General features: G+C 45.5%; 1 protein-coding gene across 17 annotated transcripts in view; it reads right to left on the bottom strand.

The window, feature by feature from the left end:
* Positions 1-22,885, bottom strand: part of RBM20 (RNA binding motif protein 20) — a 243,283-nt gene that overhangs the window by 31,243 nt on the left and 189,155 nt on the right. For all 17 annotated transcript variants that reach the window (XM_084994256.1, XM_084994250.1, XM_084994252.1 and 14 more), the window contains 3 exons: positions 22,332-22,429; positions 7,628-7,771; positions 4,851-4,982 (listed from right to left, as the gene is read on the bottom strand). In XM_084994256.1, coding sequence (XP_084850382.1) covers positions 4,851-4,982; positions 7,628-7,771; positions 22,332-22,429 — 374 coding nt within the window. The remainder of the gene's footprint in view (positions 1-4,850; positions 4,983-7,627; positions 7,772-22,331; positions 22,430-22,885) is intronic.

Genomic DNA, 22,885 nt, shown 5'->3' with positions numbered 1-22,885 from the left:
GACTCCCCTGCCAATTCTCTGATGGAGGGACTGGAACCCACAAGTTTAAACTATTCCAAGTCCCCTTTGGCATGGAAGACACTCCGATTCTGGAGAAGCATCTACAGAATAACCAGGCCCTTCATGCAGGTCTGCGGGAAGGAAAACACTCACTTTTCATTGTGCCTTCAGATCTTCCCTTTCTTACTCATTCCACACATTAGCTGGACATCTATCATGCGGCAGTTTCTGCCCCCAGTACCCTGAGGGACAGAATTTCTGCCCCAAAGAGTGTAGAGGGAAACAAGATTAACTGCATGAGGAAACAGTCAAGAGAGGAGAGGAGAGGAGAAATACCTTAAAAATCCCTCCTTCTTCTCCCTCCACCTTGCCTGGTAAGAAACACCAATCAAAAGCTGCCCCCACCCTCACCTCTGCAAGCCCTGGTAGGACCCCAGGTGGTGGCCCTTTGGCCCAGAGACACATCTGGATTTAGTGCTTTGCTGTCTGCCGTCCCAGGAACCATCCCCTCTTCTCAGCCTGCTCCCAGGATGACGCAGGTGACACAGGCCTAGTCAATCACAGCACAGCCACGGAGACTGGCTCAGGAAAGGGCACATGTTCAGGGCCAGCCTGGTCAAGGTGACTCTCGGGACATCTCTGGGAGCTTCTAGGAAAAGCTCTGGCTTTCTCTTGGTGAAGAAAATGGGAGGCTGAGGAACCATGGCTGCCCGAGTCACTGAAGCCATCACGCCACCTAGAGGAGAGGGCTGGGGGCTGTCAGGGCCATCCCAAGGAGACCCCACCAACAAAGCCAAGGGAACAGAAGAAGGCAGGGGGGAAAGAAACTGCGTCGTCCTAAGGATAGCACGTGGGCTCCGAATCCAGCCATGCCTACAGCCAGGGCCACTCCTGGCCTTTTTTGGTTACGTGAGCAAATACATGCCTGTCTGCTTAATGGAGACAAATTTCTCTTCCTTGCAGAGACGGTCCTAGCTGATTCATGTCAACACACATGACTAAGGAGTGGAAAGAGGCTTTGAGATGCTTTTGTAGAGGCCGTGTGACCACTTGGGGAGCAGAAAATCCTTACTCAAGATCAGGATCAGTATGTTCTAGCCACTCAGAGCGTGCTGTGAGGACCAGAAACATCAGCATCTCCTGGGAGTGTGTGAGAAACACAGAATCACAGCCCTGCCCTAGACCTACGGAATCAGAAATGCTGACAAGACCCACAAGTGATCTGTATGTACAAGAAAGTTCGGGAAACTCTATGAGAATACTGTCTGTGATGCTGACTAACTAGGTGACTAAGTAAATTACCTGATTTCTCTGTTTTGTCACACAGACAATGCAGATCATGAAAACACAATACAGAGAGGCAGATACAGTGTAAAACCAAAACAGTCCTAGGCTTTAATCTTGGCTCTTCCAGTAACTAAGATCGGGGGCAAGTTCCTGAACTTCTATGAGCCAGTTTCCTTATCTGTAAAACTGAGCTAATCATATCTGTCTGACAGGACCAATGGCAGGAGGACAGCAGATAATGTAGGAAAGTATTTGGTACATTACTTGACCCAGAGTAGCAGGACTCGATTAAAGGTATCTCTTCTTGTTATTACGGTTGTACTGTTATAATGACTGTTATCATCCACCCTACACACCTCACAGGGGAGGGTGACTGTAAGACTCAAAGAGATACTATATGAAAAAAATGCTTAAAACCAAAGAACACAAGGTACAGTTCTTTACTGATCTGGAAACAGAGGCTCACAGAGGTTGAGCAATTTGTCCAAGGTCATCAGAGCAGGAAGGGGCAGAGGCTAGACCGGTGTAACCACCCTCCCATCTGATTGTGTAGGTAACATGGTTCCTGATGGGTCTGTTTTCTGTGTTCTTCCCCTCCCAGCCTGTGAATTCCTCTACAAACTTGCTACCTCCATGTCCATGGGGCCTGGCCCAGGTCCCACCCACGGTGAGCACTAATGAACATTTGCTGACTGCAAACTTCGACCTTCTTTCTAACATCTTTAATTCATAGTTTTTGTACCACCCCAAATGACCTCCCTGGGTAAGAGACTGCAGGGCCTGGGTACTTTAACTTAAGAAGCAGAGGGAGTTCCCGTCGTGGCGCAGTGGTTAACGAATCCGACTAGGAACCATGAGGTTGTGGGTTCGGTCCCTGCCCTTGCTCAGTGGGTTAATGATCCGGTGTTGCCGTGAGCTGTGGTGTAGGTTGCAGACGCGGCTCGGATCCCGCGTTGCTGTGGCTCTGGTATAGGCCGGCGGGCTGGAGCTCCGATTAGACCCCTAGCCTGGGAACCTCCATATGCCGCGGGAACGGCCCTAGAAATGGCAAAAAGCAAAAAAAAAAAAAAAAGAAGAAGAAGCAGAGACCTGCTGTCATGTCCTAATTAAAAGCTTATGACAGCATCATCACATTTGGAGACCAAAGCTCCTCTGGGAATTTAGTGCAGGAATTCAATTCTAGCCCCCTGGGCAGAATCCAGGAAAACAAGAACTTTGACTGGGTAGAGAATGGGGTGGGATCGAAAAGCAACAGGCTTCATGAGTTGGAAAAAAAATGTCAGGTTTTGCCTGAAGCAGAACTGTTGGCAAAAGAACTTCAGAAGCAATAATGCAAACAAAGCAGAATCAGGACTTTGGCAATTGGTTGACATCCAACCGGTCTACATAGGTAGACTTGTCAGAACACTAGTCCTAGCTGGAAAAAACGGCTGAGACTTCGTCTTCCGACTTGAACCTTGAAGGCAACAATTCAGGGGTGTGGGTCTGGAATCAAATGGACTCTAGGTGAATTGTGAACTGGAAAATCCCTATTAAATAGGGCAGTAAAAAGCACAAAATAAGAAGTTAAGATTAAACACAAATATGGTATTAATTACAATAAAGCCAAATGGACTAAGGGCTCCAGCCAATAGAACTCCTGCAAATCAACATGAAGACACAATCCAGAAGAAAAGCATGAGCAGGAGTTCCCTGGTGGCCTAGCAGTTAAGGATCCGGCATTGTTACTCCTGCGGCTTGGGTCATTGCTATGGCGTGGGTCATTTCCTGGCCCAGGAATTTCTGTACGCCATGGGTGCAGCCAAAAAAAAAAAAAAAGAAGAAGAAGAGGAAGAAGAAAGAAAGAAAGGGAAGGAGAGAGAAAGAAAGAAAATATGGACAAAAGACTTAAAAAAAATTCCCACCAGAGAGGATCTAGATGGAATTATCAATAAACATATGAAAAACTGCTGAACCTCTATTAGTAATATGGAAAATAAAAAATAAAACCATGATAAACTCTTGACTATCCCCAGAGAGGCAAACCTTTTAAAGTTGGACAAGAGGAGTTCCCGTCATGGCACAGCAGAAACGAATCCAACTAGGAACTGGGAGGTTGCAGGTTCGATCCCTGGCTTCACTCGTAGGTTAAGGATCTGGCCTTGCTGTGAGCTGTGGTGTAGGTCACAGACATGGCTCGGATCTGGCATGGCTTTGGCTGTGGCTGTGGCCGGAAGCTACAGCTCCGATTGGGCCCCTAGCCTGGGAATTTCCATATGCTGCCTGTGTGGCCCTAAAAAGACAAAAGACAAAAAATAAAAAAAAATAAAGTTGGGCAAGACAAAGTTTTAGCAAGACGGTGAGCTGCTGAAAATCCTCCTCACATACTATGAGTAGGGATGCTATTACCTAGTCAAGTGGAGGGTAAGTTTGCCTTGTGGTCCAGCAATTCTACTTCTAGTTATGTATATTCTCCCAGTTGTACACTCACGAACATGAGTACGGGGATACTATGTCTGAAAATGTTCCTAGTAGCATTGTCCCTAACACCCAAAACAACCCAAATTTCCATCAACAGTGGAATGAATAAGCAAATTTATGGTCATACAGTAGAAATTTATATAGCAATGAAAACCAACAGACACACCCAGCACGGACGGCGTAGTGTTTCGTGAAAGAAGTAATGAAAGAACATGTCATGATTCCAGTCAAATAAAGCTCAAAAATCGGGAAAACTAAGCTACAATGTTAAGCAAGGCATAGAGAAGGGGGCAGAATAGTAAAGAAAAGCAAGGGAATAATTATCCTCAGAGTCAGGAGTGTGGAGAGGGGGCACTGAGCTTAAGAAGGGACTCACAGGGGTTTCTGGGTGCTGTCTCTGTCCTATTTCTTGACTTTGGTGGTGGTTTTATGGGACTGATGGGAGTTCACCCATTATTACTTTCTCAACTGTACAGTATGTAGGTAGTCACTCTTCTGTCTGTATGGTATACTTCATGATGAAACAAAACAGAAAGAAAGAAAAGAAGAGAAATGTAGAGTAAGCTAAAACAAAAGCAAAAGTCCTGTTTGGAATTAATCTGAATCCGTCCCTGAGTTTGGACAGTAGCCAACTGTCAGGCGCTGCTTAGAAGAACTTCTGTGGGGCCTAAGACATAAACATAAGAGGATGGAGGAGAGAATAAAAGATCAAGGGGGGTGACAGAGAAAGAAAAAGTTACTGAAGGTACTGGGGTCTGGGTAGAGAAGGGGGTTGTATGCAGGGGTCTATGCCTGGAACTCTCACCTCTGAAAAGCAACCAGGTTTTCCTCTCTTGCTTCATCTTTCAAAACTTGCCTTCAAATCCTCCTTGGGTCCCAGGCAGGTAATCATCCCTTTGCATCCTGTACTTATCTCAATAAGCACTTTTCTTATCATGTTACAATGGGGTTGCCTTCCCATGTGATAGCCTCAAAGGCGGTGGATAATTTTTGGATCTTTTTCTGGCCTCTCCTTCCTGCCAGCACTCAGGCCAGGGGCCAGCAAGGAGGAGACACTCAGCTGATGCTTGTTAGAAGACTAAATGAACGAGAGGATGCTTTACCTTCAGCTGCAATTCCTTGTATCTCTTGGACATCCGAATGAGCAACTTCTCGCCATTGATCATTGCAGATTTTTCTTGGTAATACTGGACCATGGCCTGGGCAGCCTCTGTGTAAGCCATCTCTAAAAAGGCCTAGGAAAGAAGGAAGGACAGACATTGGACTTGAACGATCTTAAATAAACTTCTATACAAGGTATGATTCCCCGTATCTGAAGTTCAAAGAGAGGCAAGGCAAATGGAAGGTGATCAAAGATAGAGCTGAGCTTCCCGTGGGGGGTGGGGTGGGGTGGGGGTGGGGTACTGACTGGGAAGGGGAGTGAGGAAATCTTCTGAGGTTCTGGAACTATTCTATATCTTGACCTGCATGGTAATGACACAGGTACACACATGTAAAAAATTAATGGAGTTGTATACTTGAGACGGGCACTTTGGAGGATGTGTTTTACACCTCAATAAAAAGGGAAAAATTCAGTACCAGGAAGAGCTCTCTTTGATCCCATCTGTTCAAAGAGACCTATTTATTAACTGCAGCAAAAGAGCTCATTATAAGATGGTCCCTCTCCTGATCTCCATGGTTACTAAACATTATTCTTAACTACCTACGTCCATTCCAGGCTACATCACGCCACAGGAGGCCCTCTGGGATGGGAGGGTCCATTAACCCACAGTTCCCTGAGGGGAGGGGCTGGGGGAAAGTGAGTCTGTTGCCCAGGTAACCTTGGACTGATGCCTGCAAAACTTGCTATTTGGTGGTGAAGATGGCAGGAAACAGAAACACCAAGTCCTAGATATCTGAGCTCTCAATTTCTCCACTAAAAGAAATACACTAAAAACACTCAGAAGCTCCTTGGGCTTAAGGAAAGGCCACGTCTCTGTAAGCTGGAGAGGGAGCAAAACCCTCAGTTAGGCTTCCATGGCATTTCTCCTCTTTAACTATTCTGATAAAAACCCTTACAAAGGGCTTTTCAATTCAGGTAGTGTCTACAGGGAATTTCAAGATAAACTGTTTGGATGGATCTGTCAGTTTGCCCCAGGAGCTGCTGCGCTGACTGACTCATCGCTACTATTGTTTCTTTGATTTGTTTGGTTTGTGCTGTTACTGATGCTGGAGGGATCTGATCCCCCATGCTGAGAAGGAAACAGCCTGAGACAAGGCAGTCCTCACTGTGAACCCTCGATGCCCACTTCCTTGGCCTTCAAGGGCTAAACAAGCTCATCCTCCCTCCTTCTGCATTTGTTTTGGGATTTCAGATCCGCCTTTCTCTGTGCTGTCACAGTCTACAGCAGAAGTTTAGGAGACCAAAATGTTAGGGTTCTCTACGGTTTTATTTTCAAATTCCGCCACTCAGCTTTCCAAAGTGCTTTTTTCTTCATGCAAACATTTTAGCACCTCTAGCTCTCACCTATCATGTGGGAATGAAATGAATTCAGTGAATCCCACTGTGTTCATGTTGCAAGCTGAACTTTGGAAATTTACCCCAAATAGAATTCTGAGAAGGAGGAATGAAAAGATTAGTGAGTAAGCTCAGGTTGACGGAGAAAGACCACTGATGAGCTCCCAAACTCTTGCCTTAACTAAGAATTTCTCCTATGCCTGTTCCTCTGGGTCCTAAAGTAAAAGTATTTATTAAAAGCAAAAGACTGGAGTTCCCGTCGTGGTGCAGTGATTAACGAATCCGACTAGGAGCCATGAGGTTGCGGGTTCGGTCCCTGCCCTTGCTCAGTGGGTTAACGATCTGGCGTTGCCGTGAGCTGTGGTGTAGGTTGCAGATGCGGCTCGGATCCCACGTTGCTGTGGCTCTGGTGTAGGCCGGTGGCTACAGCTCCGATTTGACCCTTAGCCTGGGAACCTCCATATGCCGCTGCAGTGGCCCAAGAAATAGCAAAAAAAGACAAAAAAAAAAAAAAAAAAGCAAAAGACTAAAAAGTTTTCCTTCTGACCAGTCTCTGTACAAACTCCCCCTTTGACTTTAGAAATGAAATCAAACATATTAACCCCCTAAGACTCAGCCAATCCTCATGGGTTAAGGGTTCTCAGTTCCTGAGATTTACCAGTCACCCGTTAATTCCCAGCTACTCTCCTGCAAAAGAGCCAAGAGCCTCAGATGCTAACACCAGGGATCAGTGAAAATACCTGTTCCCAGTCCATTGTTGGCTGGCTCCAAACCCACACCCTCAAATATGGGACACCTAGAAGGTAAGACTGCATGCAGCATTAGCTCAGGGGGTTGCTAACAATGAAAAGATTCAAGTCCATGGATTTCTATTTTAGGGGCCAGCTTGCTTTTCTATGTTAATGAGAGCCTCATTCCAAAGCACCTCCTCACCTCAAGGCAACTCACAAAGGCCTGTACCCAGCACATGAAGGGTAAAGTGCAACAAGACGAAACAAAACACCACCACCATTGAGAACTTCTGGGCTGTGCCATCAGGAGGCCAGCTGTGAATTATTCCTTTAAGTTAGGAACAGCTTCTTCTTTAAAAAAATTTTTATTTTATTTTATGAACACACTCACAGCACATGGAAGTTCCCGGGCCAGCGACTGAATCTGAGTCACAGCTTCGACCCATGCCACAGCTTCGGCAATGCCAGCTCCTTTAACCCACTGTGCCAGGCCAGGGATGGACCACACATCTCTGCAGCAACCTGAGCAGCTGCAGTCGGACACTTAACTCATTGCACCACGGACAGCTTCTTTTTTAGAAAAGTAGCCAGTTTCCCTCCACCAATATGTGGTCCATCTGGTACCTACCAGTGTGAAAGTGCCCAGGCCTACCTGATTAGTGGACTTCATGAGGATGTAATTAGTGACCTTCCCAAAGGGCAGCCCCAGGTTAATGACGTCATTCTCAGTGCAGCTTCCCTCGGGCAGATTGCAGATGTGTACCACGCGGCCAGCACCCAGTTTCCGCTGTACAAACTAATAGGAACAAAGAGCTGTGGTTGGTCTTCAAAAGACATTTCCTTCTTGCCCTCTATTCCAGATCCTGCTAATGGCTGTCTTTCCCAAACTAATGACCAAGAAAGTATAGTTTACAAAATGAATTCAGAAAAAAAAAATCCATTCACAGACATGTATAAAATATTGATTTTTATGCCATCACTTTACAAACAAGATCCATAACATTTTTATTGAACAATCACATCCAGGGCTCTTGAAGAGATGAGGAATTGGGCATATCCCTGTGTTGCTGGTGGGGGGGTTGTGTATCTACAATCTCTTGAGAATAAACTTTAGCAATATTGAATAAAAGTATTTAAAATAGATCTATAGTCCTGGATTTTATGATCCCACTTTTAGAAATCCAGCCTACAGAAAGAAATGCAACAATATGTAAATATTTACATACAAGGACATTTATTACAGTAATTTATGATGATAAATGTATAATTTATTGCAAAAACTTTTGGAAACAGCCTAAATGTCCAAGAATAGGATAATGACCGAGTAATTGATGGTTCACACTTACAATGGAAAACTACGTAGCCCTTAAAAGGAGGTGGTAAATGAGCTGATCAGGAATAATTTTTAAAATAAAGTAAAAAACATATATATAGGTTGCCAAGTACAGATGAGGTATGATGCCATTCTTGTGAAATAAAAACCCAAAAACATATAAGAAAAAGATAGATGAAGCAAGTGCTGTAAAATTTTGATAATTATTGGAATTGAGGGATGGGTATACAGGGGCTAATTACACTAATCTCTACTCTTCTGTATGTTTGAAAATTTTCGCAATGAAAATATTTTATTTTATGTTTTTCAGCCGTGCCTGTGGTTGTGTGGAAGTTCCCAGGCCAGGGACTGAATCTGCACCACAGCAGCAACCTGGGCCACTGCAGTGACAATGCCTGATCCTTAACTTGCTTCTGCACAAGGGAACTCCAACAATGAAAAACGCTTTAAAGGACAGCAGCACAGACAGAGAAAGGAGTTTGAGGATATACATCAACCTGCGAATACTGGTAATCTTCAAAGAGCAGAACTAGAAGGGAGTAAGGGGAGAGATGTTTAACCTTTTTCTTATGTATCTCACAAGTGTTTGACATACAATTTTTTAAAAATCCAATAAAAAAAAACTGAAAAGATTTGTGGGACCCAAATACACAGACATATTCATTCCCACTGACAACCTTGGGTTTAGGGCAGTGGCTTTCAACACTTTGTTAGCTTTGAGATCCTTTCCTCAAACAAAAGCTGGCCCACCAGCCCAATATATTCAACAAATACAGAGATGCTGCTCTAGACAAACCTTGTGGTCCAGCACCCGGCCCACCACCCTCCATCCAGCAGTCCCAAAGCCACCTCTAAGAAACACAGCTGGGAAACAAAGACCTGGGCCTAATCAAAGCTCAAAGAGGGAGAGAATGTCTGTTTGGTCAGTGCAAACCTTAATCAGCCTGGAGTCTCCAGGAGGTTCAAGAATTAGTAGCCATAAGCCAACCCAATGTGGAAAAGAAGGATGCAATTTTCCAAACCCATACTAAGAGCAGAGCCCACATTTGCATAATCATCATTTTCTATGATAAAGAGAACTTCGACATCTAATTACATTTGATGTGGGTCTGACTCTTCTATGGTAATACAGTGGGAAAGTCTGAGGTTTCATCCCCAACAAGGGCTAATACTTGGGTAATTCTACCACAAAAAGCCCCCATTTGTTTTCTTTGGACAGAGGACAATTAGAGTTAATAAGAATTTCCTTGGACAGTTCAGCCCTGAAGAGGAGAAAGCCAAAGGGCGCCTTTCAGACCTCACCCTCTGCAGTGTTCAGAGGTCAAGCACTTTGCCGAAAAGGGAAGAGTCTTTGGTGTGTGGCTGAGGCAGCTTCCAGAGCATCCCCACGCATCCCTGAAGTGCAAGCAGAAGAGCTGAGAGACTTTGAGCCTGGCTCAGGAGGACTGTGTCCTCTAGGGACAGCAGTGGGAGTTCTATGAGGCAGGATCTTTGCCTCTCATTAGGGCGAGGGGCCTAAAAACAAAGACGCAGGCCCAGCTGAGCTCTCAGGCAGGGCCAGGCGACCACTCCTCTGAGTTTATCAACAGGGGAGCCGAGGCTGGGTGCTCTGCTGGCTCCTCTTTGCCCACTTGTTTCTGCCCATGTAACTCCGCTGTGCTGTGATCAGCCTGGGCTCATATGTGGTTAACAACAGAGCAGACACGCAGGGCAGTTCTGGGCTGATCCTGCTCCTTGCCCGTCCCGTTGCCTAGTGACCAGCACAAGGGCCAGGGCCTCTCTCACTGTCTCCTCCAGACTGAAAAAGCAGCTCAAGAGGCTTTAATCTGAGCGTGAGAGCAGCAATTGCTGCTGAGGACAAGACATGCCTCCCCAGGAACAAACACCCTCACGGCTGCTGGTCACCAAAGAGCAAAATGAAGTCACACTGCCCACAAATTAGAAAGCTGCTAAAGTGAATGGGCCTCAATTAAGGCTTTCATTTAAATTTTTAAATTTTAATTAATTATTTTTATGGCTGCATCTGTGGCTCATGTAAGTTCCCAGGCCAGGGACTGAATCCAAGCCACAGCTGCAACCTACGCTGCCATGTGGCAACACTGAATCCTTTAACCCACTGTACTGGGCTGGGGATCTAATTCTTGAGGCCTCAGCAGCCAGCAACCTGAGCTGCTGCAGTTGGATTCTTAACCCACTGCACCACAGTGGGAACTCCTAATTTTTATTTTATATTGGAGTATAGTTGATTTACAATGTTGTGTTAGTTTCAGGTGTACAGCAAATGATTCAGTTATACACATACATATCTCCATTCTTTTTTCAGATTCTTTTCTCATATAGGTTATTACAGAATATTGAGTAGCCAGAGTTCCTGTCATGGTTCAGTGGTTAACGAACCCAACTAGCATCCATGAGGACATGGGTTCGATCCCTGGCCTTGCTCAGTGGGTTAAGGATCTGGCATTGCTGTGAGCTGTTGTGTAGCTTGCAGACACTGCTCGGATCCTGCGTTGCTGTGGCTGTGGTGTAGGCCGGTGGCTTCAGTTCCAATTCAACCCCTAGCCCGAGAACCTCCCTATGCTGAGGGTGTACCCCTCTACCCCCCAAAAAAGAATACTGAGTAGACATTTAAATTTAAAGAGTACACCAAAGTAACATGGATGGACCTAGAGATTATCATACTAAATGAAGTCAGAGAAATACAGACTTTGAAAAACTTATGGTCTCCAAAAGAGACAGTTTGGGGAGTGGGGGGATGCGCTGGGGTTGTAGGATGGAGATCCCATAAAATTGGATTGTGGAGTTTCTGTCGTGGCGCAGTGGTTAACGAATCCGGTTAGGAACCATGAGGTTGTGGGTTCGGTCCCTGCCCTTTCTCAGTGGGTTGACGATCTGGCATTGCCGTGAGCTGCGGTGCAGGTTGCAGACGCAGCTCGGATCACGTGTTGCTGTGGCTCTGGCGTCGGCTGGTGGCTACAGTTCCGATTAGACCCCTAGCCTGGGAACCTCCATATGCCGCGGGAGCGGCCCACGAAATAGCAAAAAGACAAAAAATAAATAAAATTGGATTATGATGATCATTGTACAACTACAAATGTAATAAATTCATTGAATAACTAAAAAAGAAAAAAAAAGAAAAAAAGAAATGAAGTCAGAGACAGACAGATATCATATGATGTCCTTATATGTGAAATCTAAAAAAAAAATGATCCAAATGAACATTTTTAGAAGGCAGAAATAGACCCAGAGATAGAAAAAAAACAAATTTATGATTACCAAAGGGAAAGTAGGTATAGGGATAAGTTATGAGTTTGAGATTAACATATACATACTGATATATAGAAAATAGATAAACAAGGACCTACTATATAGCACAGGGAACTATATTCAATATTTTACAGTAACCTCTAATGAAAAAGAATCTGAAAAGAATAAAGATACACACACATATATGACAATCACTTGGCTGTACACCTGAAACTAATAAAACATTGTAAATCAACTATACCTCAATAAAAAGTTGTTTAGAAAAAAATTAAAAAATGAAGGACTTCTTCACCTAGAAAAAAAAAAAAAAAAGGCCATTCCATGGATGCTTTTTTCTCCCGAGATTTTAATCAGAAATAGAAGTTAGTGGAAGTTCCCATTGTGGCTCAGCAGGTGAAGAATCCGACTAGTATCCATGAGGATGTGTGTTCAATCCGTGGCCTCTCTCAGTGGGTTAAGGATCCGGTGTTGCCATGAGCTATGGTGTAGGTCACAGACATGGCTCAGATCTGTCATTGCTGTGGCTGTGGCTGTGGCGTAGGCCGGCAGCTGTAGCTCCGATTTGACCCCTAGTCTGGGAACCTCCATATGCCTCGTATGCAGCCCGAAAAAGCAAAAAAAAAAAAAAAAAAAAAAAAAAAGAGAGAGAAAGAAATAGAAGTTGGATTTTATTGACACGTCTCGTCACTAAAGTAATCATGTGAGTTTTAGTAACCTTCCAGTTAATCATATTAATCTGGAGCTTCTCAGCTGGTGGTCTGCAAATAAGTCACAGGTATGCCAAGGTACTGGCCCCTCAGGGCAAAGGCCAAGCACATCCAGTGACCATGAGCAGCTTCTTCACTTTAACAAGTTGCCTCTAGTTTATCATTTTCTAAAGGAGCCATGAAACGAAAATCTCACCCATCAAAAATAATTGGGGAGTTCTCTTGTGGCACAGCTGGTTAAGGATGTGGTCACTGCAGCAGCTCGGGTAGCTGCTGTAGTGCAAGTTTGATCCCTGGCCCAGGAACATGTACATGCCATGGGCACAGGAAAAACAAAAAACAAAAAAACGTTGTGTTGTATCTGGCTTCAGGGCATGTGAGAAATCCTATCCAGTTACATATTTTTTTAATGTGTTGTGTTCTTTTGCAAATATTTGATTTAGCCTACATCTCTTTCTGTCACTGATCTTAAGTCTTTTGTTGTTGCTCTCAAACTCAATTAGGTTCAAAATCATTTTCCGCTCATACAGGGTGTAGAGTTATATGTATAATCACCCTAATCTATCCTAGAAACTATTCATCTAAACATGGTTATTATTTGCCCTCTGTCCAATGGGAAATCTGTAAGATGAGGAAGAAGGGTGAGAGGAAGGGAAAAGACAGTTCAAGCACTCCTTCTAGAGTAAAATCTGCTCACTGGGGTCACAGAAAACCCCGAGTGCCTTGGAGCAGGCGGCTTGATGCTATACACTAATTCCCAACCCTAGACCTCTAAGAAGTTCAAGCCCTAAAAGGTCTGAAGATAACAAGACATCAAAGAAGGATCGTTATTTTTGATATTTAAAAAACCTGAGTTGAGGAGTTCTCATTGTGGCTCAGTGGAGACAAACCCTGGACCAGGATCCAGGAGGACACGGGTACAATCCCTGGCCTTGCTCATCGGGTTAAGGATCCAGTGTTGCTGTGAGCCGTGGGATAGGTCACAGATGCAGCTCCAATTTGACCCCTAGCCTGGGAACTTCCACATGCTGCAGGTGTGGCCCTAAAAGGCAAAACAAAAAAACCTGAGTTAAGATCAAACTTTGTGTTTCTTCGGTAATGCTGGTGAGATCTTAGGCTGAGGAGAAAGGCGGATTGGTGTGTCTGTGTTTTTGATTAATAAAAATCAAGAACTAGCTAATTACTCACTAAGATAAGTACTCTGGCAGATACAGTACTTTGCTAAACATGAAATGCAGGACAGGGGTTGCTTGAGGTAGGAGTAAATAATTTAAAAGAGTTTGAGCTATAAAAACCGTGGGATTTCCGGATGTAGTGAAAGAACTTGATCCTGGAAGACAGAAGGGAGGACTGGGGTCCAGCCCCAGCTCAGCCACAGATTAGGTGCGTGTCAAGGACAAATGCGTTTTCCTTTTTGGGCTTTAGTCCCCCAATGTCTGGAATGAGAGAGACAGTCTATACGTCTTAAGTCCGCTCCAGATGTAAAATGTCCATGCCTATGTGGCTCCAAGTTCTAAAATTCCACTCTTCTCAGAAGCCTTGCCAAGCTAAACCCTACGATCCAGGATAATGATAACCTTCCCCAACTGCGCTGAGCATAAACACGAAATCTGGGGTCTTTCCCACTCTCAGTCCCAGCGAATGTAATGCCTGTCCTGCCACTCTATGAGCTCGACCATTTTATTTTATTTTATTTTATTTTATTTTATTTTTATTTTATTTATTTATTTTTTTGTCTTTTTGCCTTTACTAGGGCTGCACTAGCAGCATATGGAGGTTCCCAGGCTAGGGGGTCTAATCGGAGCTGTAGCCACCGGCCTACGCCAGAGCCACAGCAACGCCAGATCTAAGCCGTGTCTGCAACCTACACCACAGCTCATGGCAACACCGGATCCTTAACCCACTGAGCAAGGCCAGGGATCGAACCTGCAACCTCATGGTTCCTAGTTGGATTCTTTAACCACTGAGCCACGATGGGAACTCCCACACTCGACCATTTTAGCGTGCATATGTCCACAAGCCTGGCCATCGATGATGAGACAGGCCGTCTGTGCTGGCGGTGATCTCATCTTTAAGAGCTGAAGATAAGCTCCAGGCAGTGAGTACCTTTCTGATGGCCTCTGCAGTCTCTGAATGCGCCAGAAGAGTTGAGATCATATACTGAGATAAACTAAAGACATGTGTGCCTCCTGTCTCTCTCAGGGCAGACATACATCCGGTGTGTGACTCATGGTCACCAGGCACCAGTGCCAGGGCGGTGGGAATATCTGTGCCCCTGCTCCCAGGTGACTACCATGGGCAACTTACTGAATTTCTCCAAGCTTGAGTTTGCTTATCTATAAAACAGGGAAAATAAAAACTCATTCCACAGGACTGTTGAGACATCAAAAATGCCACAATGTACATAAAGTGGCTTCCTGCAAGGCCTGGCACCAGCAGGTTTGTGTAAATAAATATTTGTTTCCTTCTTTTCTCCAACAGTTAAAGCATATGCTGTGATGATGCTGGACTAGAAAAAAAATGTAACTGTACTATGATTATGTAAGAGAAAGTCTATGTTCTTGGGAAATTCATGCCAATTGTAGTTAGGGGTAAAGAGATACAATGTCTCCAATGGTTCAGGAGGAACACGCGCAGATCATTAAATGGATGGATGGATGGATGGATGGATGGGGGACAAATAAAGACAGACAGAGATGGATGGATAGATAGACAGATGAATGGCCAAAGATAAAGATGTATGGATGGACTGAGACACATACATAGAAAATAATAAAGTAAACAGGCCAAAATATAAAGGAGTAGTGAACTTAGGCAAAAGGAATATGGGGATTCCTTATACTTCTCTTGCAAGTTTTCTGTAAGTCTAAATTATATTAAAAACTACCAAAATCAATTTTAAAAGATGTGCTCTGGGGCAGAAGAGCAGATGGGTTAAGAGAGAATTGTGAGACCGGTGTTCATGGGCTCTGTTACCATCCCACACGCTGCTCTGCCTGCTGAGCTCCTGGGAGGTACACATGTGACAGGTGCATGTGAAACTTTCCAGTCCCAGGTCAGATCTCTAAGAGAGCTAAGGTGTCTGGGTTGTAATCGAAGCCCTCATCACTAACCTGCTGGGACAATCATCCTTCACCAGCCTGGGGGACACCTCAATCAGCCTGCAGGCCACCATGACTTGGAGTGCCCTCATGTGTGGTCAGGGGCCTGGGCTGTACATTTTCACTTGCTTGGGTAACTCATTTAAAGTCAGATGAGGGAGTTCCCGTCGTGGCTCAGTGGATAACAAATCCAACTAGGAACCATGAGGTTGCAGGTTCGATCCCTGGCCTCACTCAGTGGGTTAAGGATCCTGAGTTGCTGTGGCTGTGGCATAGGCCAGCGGCTACAGCTCCGATTCGACCCTTAGCCTGGGAACCTCCATGTGCCGTGGGGGCGGCCCTAGAAAAGGCAGAAAGACGAAAAAAAAAGAAAGAAAAAATAAAGTCAGATGATGCTTCTAATGGATCATGCGACCAGGTCCAAGATCTCTCAAGTCACTCACAAATCTTGTATATAAGGGTGGAAATGTGCAAAGAGCAGGCTTGGCGTAGGAAGATTCTGAGACCTTTCAATGCTGTCCAGTGCAGATGGGGACAGGCTTCAGAGATGAGTTCAAAGAACAGACCCAGTTCAAATAACTCACAGTTGCCATAAAAATGTGGTTTTGGGCAATAGGCCTGCAGGATGAGAAAAGTCAAAGGTGCCTCTTAGAGCTACGAAGCATAGAGCCCTTCCTCAATAAACAGTTTTCTCTGCTCCAGTCTGATCTCCTTTAGGTGTGATCTAATTTTATCTGGCACATAGTCTGTGGGCCTCTGCTGGTTTTGTGCTAAACACACCTGAAGACAGACACAGGACAAATGTTTATTTTTCACGGTGTTTGTTTTGAGTACACTGTACAGATGCTAAATGGGCATGGGTTCCATAGCTCTGTATCTTGGTGTAACTTGGAGAATAGAAACACGCCTTTTTTTTTTTTTTTTTTTTTTTTTTTAGGGCCACACCCGAAGCATACGGAGGTTCCCAGGGTAGGGTTCTAACCAGAGCTATAGCTGCTGACCTACACCACAGCCACAGCAATGCCAGATCCTTAACCCACTGATCGCGGCCAGGGATCAAACCCGCAACCTCATGGTTCCTAGTTGGATTCATTTCTGCAGCACCCCAATGGGAACTCTGAAACATATGTCTTTATTGACACTTTCAAATATTTTTATAAAGCATACTAGCTTTGACTTGGAGGAAATCTACTCTTATTGGTGCTGGATTGCCTACAGGTCCTGGGTGGCTCATCTGCCACCAACTTCAATATCACTGCAAACTTTAGAGTCACAGAACCTTAAAATTGGGAGGTCACACTTATCACTGTGTATGCAGGCAGCAATGCCTGGGAAAAGGCAAGGAACTTAATCTGTGGGCAATTAAGTCCTGGTACGTTTGTGATGACAACTCAGGTCTCGCTGGAAGACCAATCAATGGCAGACTTGATAACTTATGGTAAATGGATACAATAGACAGTATCGCAACAGAAGATAATATTTTATGTTTGGATGTGAAAAGGTGTTTATAAGTCAATTAAACTATGTATTGAGAATGTAGGGTTAAGTCAAAAAAAACCAAGGGGCACAACAGATGATGTGGCATTATCTGATTGTCCCCAAAATATATACTTTTAGTAAGTAAACATGAGCATGCTAGAATATATACGCTAAAATATATACTTTTAGTAAGTAAACACGAGCACGCTCATGCTAGGGATAGATAGTCATAGCCAAAGACATTTCCCTTCAGTCTTCTCTGCAAGGGTGGATTTTCTATTTTGTACCTTTCTGCTGCTGTTTTAAAATTTTTACACTATTTTACTGTTTTTGCAACAAGAAAAAAAAATCATTCAGATTTGGAAAAGGAAAAAAAAAACAACAACAGAAAACAAAATACCCTGCTCTTCTGTTTCTCCATTCTTGTGGAAAACACACAAGGTGACCTCTGCCAAGAGTAGGACCTGATGTGGCAGATGACACCCTGCCCCCATCCATCCTAGCTCAGGGTAGATTTTGTTTTCTGGGGTTTTTTTTTTGTTTTTTTTTTTGTTTTTTTTGTTTTTTTTTCCAAATCTGGGTGGGCAGACAGATGTTTTAGAAACAGCCAGCCATCTGGAGGACAAACCCGTGACTTAAACCTCTGGCTTTCCACAAACATTTATATTTCCCTATGCCTCGGTTTCCTTATTTATTGGTGTCAACTAGGACGCAGGGTCCTGGGGAGAAAGAAATCCTAAAAACAATGTGTATCAATTGTCCCAGGCCAGGGAGGCCCCATCTGCAGCACTAGCACTAAATAAACTCCAAGGTGGCTGTGAAAGCTGCAAGCAGTTTTATGGGGACAGTCAGTAGGCAAAGCACATCTTGGGCAGGGGCAAGAAAACTATTTACAGCCTGAGAAGGCCCCCAGGGCCCCTTCCAGAAACCTGATTACTCTGTTTATGACGGCTCAGGCAGCCAAGGATAAAGTGCCTCTGCTCTGTCAAAGGGCAGAAGCTTAAGTGAAAGCAAACACCCCTCTCCCGGACCCTGGGGTTGGATGGGAGGGGCTAGGGAGAGACACAAATCACTCACTCTAGACAAACACAGAGCCCAACCGTCAATTCAGTGCCCTGTCTTTATCAGAAATAAACATGGAAACGCACAGCTTGAATTCCCACCAGGCTGAGGCAAGTGTCAATTCCAGCCTTGCCTGGGCTTGGGGGAGGAGGTAGATGGGTTTTGTGATCATTTTCGGTTTTGCGGCAGTTCAGATACCTTCTGAAGGCTCGCTCCCAGAGCCCCGTGTCACTGTGTTCTTCCTGCTTAAAAATAGGGAGCTTTAGAAAGAACTTTTTCTTTGCTCCACAAACAACAGTGATACTACAATGGCAAAGTCCTGGCTGCTCCTGCTCTTGCTCAACAAAATGTGCTTCTGAAAAAATGCACCTAAGCGGAGTCAGGCAGAAAAAGCCCTTGCACTGGACTGGAAAATATTTCTGGAGGAAGATGCCTTTATGGGTTCTCTATGGAAGCTGGGAGGGGCGAAGTGGAAGGAATTTCACTGTCCTCATTAAATATTTCTTTCCTGTTTGAATTTTCACAAAAAGCATACATTATGTAAGCAGGAAAAACAATGGAAGTGTATGGCAAAAGAAGCTTGGTGAGCACTCATCTGGAACATGCAATGGTATGGTAACAGAGTAACCACTCTTGATGCATCTGCTTATCTTTGGAGGTCAGTATTTGTAGGCAGAATGCAAACCACTAATTTCTCTCTGAGGGTCTCTCGTGTTCCTTAAAGGTGACTCCCAGAGTATCTTTCAGTAGCGGATTCATCAGCTCTTCATTTCTCAGCTTGTTTCCAAAGGTCAATATTTTTGGATTTTAGGTTTTTTAAAAGGGACACACCTACATTCAATTCTATTTGCCAGAAGTGGCCACAAAAGGACCAGAAGCTGACAGAAGGGAGAGAATATCCCTTGGGGCTGCAGGGGCTGGCTGGGGTAAACTCTGTCCTTGTCCCCTAGTTATCCTTAGGAAGTTCATATGACCAGCAAAACTTCGCAGAACTTAAAACGATAAAACCAGTCAGATGATACCTCCTCCACTCCACTAGGAGTGCAGAAATGCCTCCAAATGTCTGGGTTCATCTTGGGAGATGCTGTCACCGTGCCGGGTCTGGCAGCCACTTCACCTTTTGCTCTACAGTTGATGTTGGCTGAAGCCCGAGAAGTCCTCATCACCCCCAAAGTAGCCTCCTCAGAGTCTGCTAAGCAGCTTGCGGGGTGGGAGTTGGGGCGGGGGGCGGGGGGTTGCTTACCAAGGAAAGAAGCATCAGAAGAGAACTCAGAGACCCTCAGAGAGGGGCAGCAGGGCTTAGTGGTGAGGCTTCTATGGAGTTCAGTTGGTTAAGAACCCCACTAGTCTCCATAAGGATGCAGGTTTGATCCCTGGCCTCGCTCAATGGGTTAAGGATCCAGCATTGCCCCAAGCTGTGGCAATGTAGTTTGCAGATGTGGCTCCGATCTGCTGTTTGCTGTGGCTGTGACCTCAGCTCCAGTTCCGATTCAGCCCCTAGCTGGGGAACTTCCATATGTCACAGGTGTGGCTGTAAAAAGGAAGAAAAAAAAAGGGGGGGAGCCTTCTAGAGCTGGGTCGCCTGGGTTCAAATCGCAGTGCCTCCCCTTACCAGCTGTGTGACCCTGGGCAGGATAGTCAGTCTCCCGGTGCCTCTGTCTCCCCACAAGCCACAGGGCCTTATGGGGAGTGGGCGGTAGGGAATTAATGAGCTAATACATACAAAGCTGCTAAGGATGACGTGTGGAAGGCTAGATAAATGGTAGCTACTGTGACCGCCATCCGACAAGGTCTGGGCTCTCCATCGCCTTCCTGCTGCTGCCAGTGCAGAAAGCAAAATGCTTGTCAGGCTCAAGCCAGATAAATGTCCCATCTCCAGGCATTGGGGGGGACCATTCTCGGGAGTGATGAGTCAGCAGACTGCTTGTGCCTGCCCCGTGCTTTCGTGGGAGCCTCGCAACACCTCTCGGGGAGCAGACGTGACTGCAGTGGTGACTAGACTGATTCGAGCACAAGTCAGAACACTGACATTGACACCTGCCCCAAATCACACAATAAGCTGACGGAGCTGGCCTGAGGACAGGTTTACCCAGAACAGGCTGAACGAACTCTTCCTTAAGAACAGCCATTGTTCCTTCTTATGCCCGGCACAGTTCATAAGTCATTGTCACCTACACATTTCTCTCATTTGATCCTCACAAGGGCACGACAATGCTGGTCTACTCTGAGCCTCGCTCCCTCCTTCTCACACTGACCATCAAAATCAGGAGACTCTGCTCGAATGGCCACACAAGATGCTCCAAGATCAGAGGCCTAATCAAAAGATCACAAACCAAGTGAAAACCTAACTTTGAAAGCCATTATTAGCGGAGGATTTTCCCCATTTAAAAAAATGGAGCCTCAGAGCAGTAAAGTGATTTGCCGGAGGCCACACAGCTGGGGGTTCCAGAACTGGGACTTGAACTTACACCTCTTGCCTCCACATCCACAGGACAGGGCCTCGGGTTCTTTGATCAGTGCTGGAGGACAGGGTTGAGGTGGGGAGAGATGCAGAGTCGCCCTACCCTTACTTCTCCTCGTCTCACTCAGCCCCCTCCCCTTTATAAAGCTGATACAGGCTCTCCTTCCTGTGCCCAGACCCATGGCCCACCTCCCGCCCAAACCAGCCTTCCCCCTCTGGGTCATAGCCCCCTTCTGCCCAGTGCTGGGTTCTCAGAGTGGGATGTGGACAGAGGGCTGCCTCCACATTCCAGAGTGTGGGAAAGAGGCCCTGGGGCGGGGGTGGGGCTGGAGCTGCCAGCAGCCTCATAGGACACAAGGTCATGTAACTGGGCATCTGACTCAAAGACAAATGACAGGTTCACTGAACCCAGTTATTCTGCACTCCTGGGACGGACCCAAAACTGCCACTGGCCGGCTGCGGCTTGCAGCCTGAAAAGTGCAGAGAAACCACAACATTCTTTTACACACAGGCTTGCAGACAGGGGCTCCCTCCTAAAACATTTCTCTCCTAAATACCAATAAACAGACACAAATAGAAATGTCAACCCAGGTGGCCTCACTTCTCCTCCTGTTCTGTCTCTCCTTGAAGCTCACTCAGCCCCCAGGGCCTAAAACCTTCGCTTTTCCCCTTGCTCTTCAGAAGTCTTGCTTGAACGCCCCAACACATGGAGGGAATGGCATGTGAAGGCCCCCTCTCCTGAGCTCAAGAAAAGAGAAGGAGGCTGCAGCCGCTCACATCACAAATTGAAAAAAAATACATAAGCACAGGCAAAGGGAGTTCCCACTGTGGCTCAGTGGAAGTGAATCTGACTAGCATCCATGAGGATACAGGTTCGATTCCTGGCCTTGCTCAGTGGGTTAAGGATCCGGTGTTGCTGTGGCTGTGGTGCAGGCCAGCGGCTACAGCTCCAATTCGACCCCTGGCCCAGGAACTTTCATATCCTCGAGTGCGACCCTAAAAAGACACCAAAAAAAAAAAAAAAAAAAAAAAAGGCATAGGCAAAAGCACACAATCACACTGCCTGGAGCAGGGTTCAGCCAAATGCAATTTGCATTACAGTTGGTTCTATGACTCTCACACCCTTCCACACATTTCCAGGGGAGGAGAAGAGAGGCTGGGTAGCTCCTAGGGCACCAGGCCACACAGTGGGAAGTGGGAAGAGAGGGGGGAGAGAAAGTTGTTACAATCGGTGGAAAAAGGAGGGATGTAACTTTGGAGTTCTGGGGGACTAAAGTGTATGTTTTTGTTTTGTTTTGTTTTTCCATTTTTGGCTGTAACATGGGGTTCCCAAGCCTGGGATCAGACCTGAGTCACAGTCTTGACCTAAGCCACAGCTGGGGCAGCGCTGGATTCTTAACCCACTGTGCTGGGCTGGGGATCAAACCCACATCCCAGCGCTCTCAAGACGCCGCCGATCTCGTTGTACCACAGCGGGAACTCCTGAAGTGCATGTTGTAGACAAGGAGGAACACACACAAAACTAAAAACAAAGTATTATGCGGATGTCACCATTTCCCCAAGGGACCAAAAATACCATTAGTGCATAGTCCTTACTTTTCAAACACATTTTCTCTTTCTGTTCAAGTTTCAGAATCACCCACTCATAGGAAATGGTCCATTTCAATAAAATGTCAAAGTCTTAGGAAACACACACGCACAATCTCAAACGTATTTCTTCTAAACCAGCACCAAATGCTAGAAAGCCTTTGAGCGCCTTCAAGGTTAAGAAATTATGTCAGCCTTTTAATGTGTGTTTCAGCACCAGCTGGACTGAACTGAACAGTTCTCGATCTGCTTTCCGAACTGCACTCACCTGTTTCACCCCAGCCTCCCCTGAACATCCACACCCAGGCTGAGCTGGTAGTGACAACAAATGACAATGGACAAGATGCTTCTGTACTCACATTCATTCCTGGGGAAGCAGAAGGGAATGCGGGATTTGACTGAGTAAATGTCCTCGCAGGAAGGGCTGCATATGAGGTTCCAAGATTTGAGGCATAATCTAAATGATAAATTACACAAAACTGGGTGAAAACCTAGTCATTTCCTTGACCTTCAAAAGTCATTATTAGCACAGAAGTGGAATGAGAAAAATGAAAAATTCCTTTTAACATTTTTTAAGGGCCACACTCACAGCATGTAGAAGTTCCCAGGCTTGGGGTCAAATCCCAGCTGCAGTTGCCAGTCTACATCACAGCCACAGCAATGCTGCAGCTCACAGCAATGCTGCAGCTCACAGCAATGCTGCAGCTCACAGCAATGCTGCAGCTCACAGCAATGCTGCAGCTCACAGCAATGCTGCAGCTCACAGCAATGCTGGATCATTAACCCACTGAGCGGGGCCAGGGATCAAACCCACATCTTCATGGATACCAGTTGCTGAACTACAATGAGAACTCCCTTTTTAACATATTGATTAGTGATTGGTGTGATTACACCTCTGGGCATGCTGGTAACC

The sequence above is a fragment of the Sus scrofa genome, chromosome 14 (genome assembly GCF_054392235.1).
Source record: "Sus scrofa isolate SSC_HxYL_T2T_F1_AM1 chromosome 14, Sscrofa_HxYL_maternal_Yorkshire_Landrace_v2.0, whole genome shotgun sequence".
In the NCBI taxonomy this organism is placed as follows: domain Eukaryota; kingdom Metazoa; phylum Chordata; class Mammalia; order Artiodactyla; family Suidae; genus Sus; species Sus scrofa.
Note: the sequence above shows the minus strand (reverse complement) of the source record. Positions and strands in the feature narration are given on the sequence as shown.